This window comes from Enoplosus armatus, chromosome 15 (assembly GCF_043641665.1).
Source record: "Enoplosus armatus isolate fEnoArm2 chromosome 15, fEnoArm2.hap1, whole genome shotgun sequence".
NCBI classification, from domain to species: Eukaryota; Metazoa; Chordata; class Actinopteri; order Centrarchiformes; family Enoplosidae; genus Enoplosus; species Enoplosus armatus.
In genome coordinates this window covers 16,507,630-16,517,216 of record NC_092194.1, presented here as the reverse complement: position 1 = coordinate 16,517,216, position 9,587 = coordinate 16,507,630, and the positions used below count along the sequence as shown (strand labels likewise).

Below are 9,587 nucleotides of genomic sequence, written 5' to 3'. Positions count from 1 at the left end.
CAGCAGGAAGTTTCAGTTTTTCTGGTGAGAGTTTTGGAGACGCGGCGGGCGGTTGAACCCGAGACCAGCCGGCAGAGATGACCTGAGGCAGCGGATGGCAGGACCGTTTCCTCCCGCTCTAACTTCTATCGGATTAAAATGCAGGAAGAGTCAACATCCTCACACGGGAGACGTTATTTCACACCAGCTCCCGAGTTAGTCAACTGCTGAGTTGTGTGTGAAACCCTCACAAGGCATCATGGCAAACGTTAAAGTTGCCATCCGAGTCCGTCCTCTCAACGCAAGGTGAGTTCGAATGTTAGCTTAATCGCCTCTGCTAGCTAATGTAACGCTAATCAAACGACTTAATAAATTGACATTATTTGAGCTACTTCATTGCAGTTGCCCCCATGGCTCACTTCATGCCACAACTGTTGTTGCCAGTGTCGCCAGCCACGAGAGTTTGGCTGCTGCTTGATGCTAGTTACATCCAAAACATTGAGCTTCTCATGTTGCATGTTGTATTAGCACTGTTGTCCGTTTTGCTTTATGACACGACCGAAGTCATAACAGAAACGAACGTTTCTTTTTTTAGCTAGCTGCTCAGCTAGGAAAAAAAGTTGAGCAGTGTTGATGCACATGGTGAAAAATGACAACTGTGGCTGTCAGTAATGTCTGACTAAGCATCATGTGTGCTGCTGTGTCTATTCAAAAGAATGGGGCGAGGTTTAAAGTGTCTAACTGCAGCCAATTATCTTTACACAACAGCCATTGGGCTGGTAATGGTGTATAATTAGAAATGAATTGGGATGTTTTTAAAACACATTTGCTGTCTATTTCTGCCCCTGTGATGAATACGTATTAATTCGTGTTGTTAAACCAATCAAGTGATCATGTACAGAAATGATGGAAACAAACCATGGCAAATACCAAAGCTTTGTTACCAGTGTTTTAACTCAGGAAGAAACCTGTGTGTTTACAGTAAAATACTTAATGTTTTTCATGGCTGCCCCTTTCCATCAAATGGAAATAGATGTCTTGTGCATCATTTTATACACATTTACCCAAATTTCAACATGGCATTGGTATCTTTGGAAACTTTTGGGGTCTCCACTAAAATTTAAAACTAACTTCTGCTGGGCTTTAACAAAGTTTTCCAGTGCAGAATAAGTTTGTAATGACTAGCCCACTGGTATAACAGTGTGGTTTAAGAGGTTAATTTCATAACAAGATTAGGTCAACTAACGATGTTTAGGTCTGTGTGTGCTTCCTAATTTATTTTCTCATGATCAAAGAATCATCTCTGCCAGCCCTATTTTATAAGTAAAAAATAAAAGTTGACTATATAGAACAGACTTTATTCTCATTTGCTCATTTGACTTTAAGCTATTTCCTTCTTTTAATGAGAGGCATTTATGGAAAAAAAGTTTCCTCCCTGTTTCACAGTGCTGTGAAATCTGCTGTTGCAGTAGCAAAGTAACACAGGGAGTTGCTTTGCTGCACTGCAGCACCCCTTTACATTAACAGGCAAATTGCTACAACATGCTGAATAATAGGTCTTCAGTGTCAGGGGATATAGCACATATAAATTCTATAGTTGTACACTGAATTATATTGCAACTCCTGCAGGATGATTCGCAGTGGTGCTAAATCTGTAGGCCACTTCAGTACCATAACAAAGCATTATTCAGGCTGTGGAGGGCTGGACAATGATTCTTTCAACCAGTCTTCCTTGTATTTTGCATAACAAAAGATTTCTTATACATAATGTTCACTGTCATGCAAATCTGTGCTTCCTGATGTCGGTTCTGACAGTCTTTCTGTCCTCTTCTCTTTTCTGTTTTATTTAAGTGAAGGATGTATTTCCTTACTTATATATTTGAATAAGGTCCTGCTGTGTGACAGAGATAACATTAACACCAGCCTGGTCAGCTGGAGTTCCGCATTCGGCCGGGCATGGAAGTGTGTTGCTCTTTGTTTAAGTTAACTGATTTAATTTGTCCCCCTAACAATGCAAGCAGCCTCTCACATGTGCAAAAAACATGTCAGCCCAATTGTGAAATGCTTGTCTTAGGTTTGTATCAAAACACATTTTTATTGAGGTTTACCATTTTCCACCCCCAACCTCCTGTCCTCCGTGCTAGTTGTGGAGCCTGAGATTGAAGGCTGGTGGTTTTGGGTTGGGCCACTGCTGGGGTTGGCAAAATGAGTCCCGTGTGGTGAAGCACAGGGAGAGCTGACAATTACAACAGCCTCCTCGTCTGCCCCTACCCCACCACACAGAGTTTGCACTACAGGCAGCGCTTGCCGTCATTATCGCTCCTGGAGTTCGAATTTCTCTCAGCTCCATGTTGCGATTGCCTCCAGTTTCGCGTGTGTTGCATCAGATGTGCTCGGTCCAGCTGCTGAAGCACACATAGCCGAGTTGACCTTGTTTTACGCACATGCGAAGACACACACTGGTCCTCATTGTACACACACACACACACACACACACACACACACACACACACACACACACACACACACACACACTTGTGCATGCTCTCAACTTTGTGGAGGCAGCCCAAGCTGCCTCATCAGAGGAAGTATCTGTGTGTGAGGGTCTGTTTTCATTTGAATCTGAAAATCGAGGCGATTTCATGGATCACACACACACACACACACACAGATTCATTGTGTTAACTGCCATGTGATGGCCTCAAGTCAAGTGGAACTAGCCTAAATGTATCTGGACACCCTCTCAATTACATCTGCATCAGCAAAAAGAGGATTTTAAACCTATTAGAATCTGTCCGTAGGGTGTTGAATCCAAAGTGAAACCTTTGTTAAATCTCTGTCCGGTTTGCATTTGGAGCAGGAGACACTGATCAGTGCTGATAGCGTCCCTTAGATCTTCTCTTCTCTATTGTATGCATGTGTTAATGTTTCCTCCAATCCGATCTCTCTCACTTCTCATAAACATTTCTTAACACTTCCAAATATGGATGTTTACACATTTCTTTACACTTCCAAATATGGATGTTTACACATTTCTTTACACTTCCAAATATGGATGTTTACACATTTCTTTACACTTCCAAATATGGATGTTTAGCGAGTTGACTAAAGCAATCGTTGTCTTCGTGCTCACAGGGAGAGTGCGGACGGAGGAAGGCTGGCGGTTCAGGTGGAGGACAAGTTTGTGAAGATCCGAAATGTAAAGGTGAGTATTTTGGTGTGGAAACATCTGCTGCACATCCAGTACTGAGTCTAAATTTGTGTGTTTTTTCTGTTGGTAGGACTGGCTGTATTGGGAGTAGCTTGTAGAGGGTATCTATCACAGCAACAGGATGTTTACAGCATTGGATCCTGCTTGATGTGACTGTTGTTTATTATATGTGTTGGGCTCACACATACACACATAGTCACACATATATACATATATGGATTGACCCTTCCTGTCAAACACATTCTGTAATACCAACAGTAATGCAGCTACAGCATACTTCAGATACTCCAAGAGCCTGAGTTGTTCTAAGTAATTTTTTGATGGAAAACCTGAACCTTGAAAACCTCTCCAAAAATAAACTATAGTAAGTAAAATGGTGGTTAAATGGTTTGGTGTTAAGTGAGGCGTTTTAACAAGGAAGCTCCAGGCCTTATTAATAGTAGTCCTATTTGCAAGACAAGCAATGTTGTTTTATACTGTATGTTGACCGAAAAGGTAATTTCTGGTTTGCCTTTCGTTTTAGTTATTAGTTTGGAGGTTCTGCACATTTGGAAATATTTATAATGCGAGCTACACACTCTCGTAAACTGATACTTTCACCAAGTTACAAACCTGCTGTGTGAGATGGCTGAGTAGACTTGTCTGATTGGTTGAGCTGGATTGCCTGCGGACAGTCTGGTGCTGTTTCTACAGTTTCAGTGTGGAACATGTTTACAACATGTTTTTCCTTGTGTATGATTGCATTACCTAATGTTGAGATGATAAAACTTTGTGTATTTGAAAGGAATAGCTTGTTGATGCAAAAGCCTTATTGAGAATAATGTGTCCATCTCCAATGTGTAGAAATGATACAAAAAGATAAAAATAATTCAGCTCAGAACTAATTTCAAACCTCACATTTAGCTACAGCCTATTCACATACATGAAGACCTTTGTTGATCAAATATGTAGTTACAGAATTGGCCCTTTTGTTTACATTTTGACTTTTTCAATGCTGACGTATAGAGAGTAGTTGGGTGGGGGAGGACAGAATCTGTTCCAAATAATGTGACAGAGAGAAACCACATATGGCCTCCCTCTGCCATGGAAAAGGATCAAGACTCCAAGGCTCTTGTGGGTCTCATGGGAATAATTATTTATGGAAAGTGGGACAGTTTTGGAGGATCTGAGACAGAAAGAAGAAAGGGTGGATTTTAAAGTGCAATAAATGCAAGGCTAACTAACAAACAGCAGGCAATACAAGCTATAAAGACTTACTGAACTAAATTAAAGTGTCAAACAAGAAAAAGATGGGTCATGTTTTATAACCCGTAAGTTTCCCTTCACTTGATTACTTATAAAACATGAGCCTTTATCAGAGGTTGAAGCTCCGTTGGCCAGGAGAGTTGCCTGTGGTCGATGTTGCTCTTGGCTAATCCCTCACACTACAAGGCCATTGTTGAATTTCCTAAAAGTGCTGAGGGGTTAAACAGTCATGCTTTCAGGCGAGCCAATTGCTGTGAACAAAATTGATAGTCAGAGCTTAGTGTTGCCTCATGCTGCAGTTAGAGAAAGGAAAGGCTGTTTGCATAGATGTTTAAGTGGATTCATCTTTTGGATAATGATTTGGATAATTGACTGCTAGGTTTGAATTACAACAGTGACTAAAGGACCCTTTCCTCAGCATGAATCTACCACTACTGAAGTGTCCTTGAGCAAGACATTTAACCCTTAGCACCTCCAAATATTCACCAAATGTAATAATGATACCCTGATGTCACCTCAAAAATGTTTGAGGTGCTAGTGCTGTAACAATGGGGTCTGTAAAACAAAATCTCATATGCCAAAAATTAATGGTAAATGTCAAGATTTGCTGTCCGTCTTCAGAATTAAAGAGAGAGGGCTTAAGAGTAGTAATTCTTGGCATTATTAAACAAGAACTATATGCAATACTATACTATATGCAGACATTGATAATTTGATGTTGTACACATAGAACATACACATCTAAACAAGTAGTGCACACAGATAATCTTATTTGATGTTTACCAAGTTTCATTGAACTGTAACTGTTTAACTTGGCTAAAACGGCCAAACAGTTGTAACTGTAATACTGGAATGATGTTTCATTATATAAATTATATTAATTAAATTTATATAATATACAGGTGCCACTTTCTCCACTGACATTTACCCCAATAGACCAAGATTCAATGCAGCGAAAATACATGTTGTGTTTACAGTAAGGTGTTTCGCCACAATCACATGCACTTCCCAGTACTCACACACTTAGAATTATATATATATAGAATAGTAAGTTTTAGGTTAAGTGGATACAACCCTGTTTAACAATAAGACAAGGAAAAAAAGAACAATATGTTTCTCCAGGTTGAATGCAGTGATTTTGAAGAAATGTTGTACTGTTTTTGCAGTGCAACTGCTTGGACAAGTCCAAACGCTGCTGTGCTGTCTTTGCTTAGTTCAGGATTCACTCGCAGTAAGCAGAAAGGTGTTTAGTGTTAATGCAGTGAGGCGACTAAAGAACTGGAGGAGGAGTGAATGCTTCGCTAATGAATGGAAACAGCCTGCTCACAATTCCACCATTGCAGTCCCATAAACAAAAGCCGTCGTACCTGGCTTTTATCACTGGGAGTTTTTTATACAGCTCATGTTCTTTTTGCTCAATGTTTAATTAACTTTAAGCACTTTGAATTTCAGCATGCAATGTAATACTATATTAGCTGTTAATAAAGTACTGTAAGACAAATCCTTGTTTATTCATTGTACTTACCAAATTAAGTAATTGTATTGTATTTCTTGCCTTGTTCTTATATGCTGTTGACTGTTATTGGTTCCTATCAAATAAAAATGAGTGTAAACAATAATCCTTATGAGCTGTACTCTTGTGTTTTCCTCCCTGAAGCTGGATGGACGTACAGATGGTGCAGTAGATTCGAGGGAGAAGCTTCTGGAGTTTTGTTTTGACTACTGCTACTGGTCGGTGGACCCCACAGACCCTCACTGCGCCTCGCAGGAGGAGGTAATGACCTAACTCCCTAACTGACTTTGTTTATATGAACTGGTATGTCCAACTATTGACCTTACTCTGAATGAGGCCGTATTCCATATGATAGGTTTTTAAACATGGGTTGTTCACTAAACTATTACAATATTCCCTTAATTTTCCCATTTACATGATATGGGGCATAGCCTGAATAAGTAGAAGAGTCCAGTATTCAGCCGCAAACCCAATTTTTCTCTGATGTTACTGCGGTTGTATTAGTGGAAATATTGCAAAATAAATAGTATTTTGACAGATTATCTTACAGATGTACACAAGAGTAGATTCTGAAAGGAGAACCAGCACAAAGGGGGTTCTCCTGGGTGGTAAAATCACCATATTTGTTCTGTTTCAGTGGCAATTTCGTAATCCAAGTGTAGCCAAGTAGCCATTTGTGCAGCACTACTTAAAGACTTTTCTTCTTGTTTTCGTACCGTGTTATATGTCCTCTTTTGGGTGGAGACCAAGTGTATGCCGATCAGGTTTTGGCCACAAGTTGACATTGGGCAAACACAACCTCTGTACAAGAAAAGAGCCCAGAGGAAACGTGTGTCCTTGTAGACAAACCACAACAAGAGGGGTGTGTATGTTGTGTTGTATGTTTTTACACAGATGGCCACTCTGGGGATATGATATCAGCTCCATCTGTTACCCAGAAGTCTCTTTGCCTCAGAGATGGCATGGCTAGAGTCAGCTCGCTTTTCATGTCCCGGCTTTGATTGGGCGATTAGATATCTTTGTTTGGCTTTGATTGGAGGGTGTTGCTGGAACCTGACACAGGCTCCAGATCAAGAGGAAGTGGTGCCTAATTTCATTACAGGAAATCTCTCAAAAACCTATTGCTATAGAGAGTTCTTTTTTTAGATTGTCATGTTGTTGAAAACATTGACTTTTCAATGTTCAACACAATAGCTGCAGCCTTAGTTTTACAGTCACTTTTCCTATCCTTTTCTACGGGGGTTCTCTCCTCTGCCACTCCCTCAGTGCATATCTCTCTTCTTGTCTGAGCTGCCTTTGTATGTGTTTGAGAAAGACGTGGCTGTGATGACGGCCTACACACTGTGAAGTGCAACAGACAGCACTTCTTCCTCTCTCCTTTTTTGTTCCTCTCTCTGGCTTTAGCTGCCGCTGTCCTCAGCAGAATTGTGTCCAGTCACAGTGGCCTGGTTGCCACAAGACATTCCTCCATTGACCCGGGGTGGGCGAAAGGACACCAGTGAAGGACAGAGCCGCTGGATTTAAATCTGACCTCTTTTCCTGCACCAGAATCTGAAGAATTGTCTCTTTAACAAAGAATCTTGTAGATGACCACGTCAGCCGTTCACTGATCACATCACAGTTGAAAAATATTTGAATGAGGCATTTCTCTGGTGGATCTAAAGACAGTGCCTGATGCAAAAAGCAGAAAATGCTGTGTTTGTGTTATAGGGCAGCAAGCCAGATTAATGGAGCACAGTGGCAGGTGGACTCGACTGTATAATTCAAGAGCCACTCTTAACTATTTTACCAGACAAATTGCTTTTTAGAACACTGAAGAGTCTAAGTGGCCTGTTGAGTAGGCAGATTTGTTATCCACAACCAAAATTTTACAACAATGTTAGGACACACTGTTGTGTCGCCTCATTTCACTTAGTGCCATTACATTTAAGTAATTGCTCTCAAGTGGGGGTATGGATTCACTGCTCTCTTATCTGGCATCCAACCACATCTATTTTTACACAGTAATGAGTTGAGGCTGAATTTGCCAGCACTGGATTTTCTCATGGTTTCTGCTTTCAAAATATATTTTAGCATGCTTTTCTTTTTTTCAGAGCAGGAAGAGGGACTTGCTCTGAATTCGTCTTGCACTGTAGTCCCCATGAGACTGAGACAATCTGAGCCAGTGGTGGAATGAGACAAGGGAAAAGTGGATCTTAACTCTTGCTTTTCCAGCGCAGCACTATCTCACCACACCCAGCGCCCCTCAGAGACTCGCCATCCAGCCCCTGCACCCCCCTCCCCACTCCTGCACTGTACCGTTTAGTGTACATGTCCATGCATCACTGATAGTTTACACCAGATACTGGTGAGGGTTTCCGTCCTCATACACTGTTATACCGAAGAATGTGGTATCTTAAACTTTATGTTGGGGTGCAGACGTGGTTGAATTCTTGTCGCAGAGGGCTCGCCACAAGAAAAAAAGCCTGTCTTTCATTTTTTTTAAGTTGTATCTTTGGGTGAAAAAAGTTTCTAGAAGAAGGTTTAGCAAAGAGGAATGAGAAGGTGAGAAGTAGTAGGTTTTTAAAAGAGAACTGTAATCTATAATGGGAGCCAGCTGTTGAGTTAATGCAGGAGAGAACTGGGACTATATGTCTAAATGCTGCCTTTGTTTTGGGCCTAGATATTGAGCTAATAAATAGTTCTTTCCAGCATTTAATAACACAAACCCCTCAGCTTGTTTATTGCTTCTGACAGTAAGAAACATGGGAGAGGAAAGTGAAAGAGGCAGAGGACTGAGACGGGGAATGGCAAGAGAAACTGATTAGAGACGAAGAGAAAGTGGGAATGTGAATTCCTCGGGTAGAGGAGGAGGAGGAGGAGGGGAGGACAGGAGGGGAAATGGGCAGGGGTCCACTGTGCCTCTGCAGCCCCCAGCTATCGCCTGCCAAACTCACAGCTGCCTCACTAAGTGATTTTTTGCAGTTAAATTTCAGGGTAAAGACGTCACTGCTGAGGATTCGTCTCAGAGCACAATGCTGGTTTTTATTGCCAAAAGGAGTCGGCTTGCTGGGGTTTTTCCCTCTCCTCCTCCTCCTCTTCTTCTCTGTCTCTGCCTCTGTCGATGCAGTTTGTGATTTGATTATGCTCGCAGTGTTTCTAGGTCTGTGTGTCAGTGGTGCTGCAGACTGGGGAAAGAATAGCTTCTCTGTGTATGAGAAGAACACACACACACACACACACACACACACACACAAGCATTTACTCCCCCTCAACACAGTCCAGTCCATTTCAGCTTGGTTTGAATTAACCACAAACAGACAAACAACAACAAAAATGCTGTTAACAAAGAAATATGACATCTGCGCCATATGGATAGTGGAAAAGCACCTGTGATTTATGTAAAGACTTACTGCTTTCTGTTGGTGAAGGCAGAAGATAAGAGAGTCTGAAAGTGGTTGGATGTACACTAAAGCTGCAGGTAACTCTTACAAAGAAGAGTAGAGCTTGCACATTGTAACTCTATCTGGTGTTTTTTGTCTCTTAGTTAGCAGAATGACTGAGCACAGATTTCAGAAGAAATTGGTGGAAAGTGAGCCAAGAAGCAAGTGATTAGCTTTTCCTGCTGATCTGGAATCAGCTGAATATCCTGGAATTGCT

The 9,587-nt window shown here is 41.3% G+C and overlaps 1 protein-coding gene across 1 annotated transcript in view; it reads left to right on the top strand.

Moving 5' to 3' along the window:
- Nucleotides 1-238: 238 nt before the first annotated feature.
- Nucleotides 239-9,587, top strand: part of stard9 (StAR-related lipid transfer (START) domain containing 9) — a 39,259-nt gene continuing 29,910 nt past the window's right edge. Inside the window, exons 1-3 of the mRNA XM_070920741.1 lie at nt 239-285; nt 3,115-3,196; nt 6,093-6,209. Coding sequence (XP_070776842.1) covers nt 239-285; nt 3,115-3,196; nt 6,093-6,209 — 246 coding nt within the window. The remainder of the gene's footprint in view (nt 286-3,114; nt 3,197-6,092; nt 6,210-9,587) is intronic.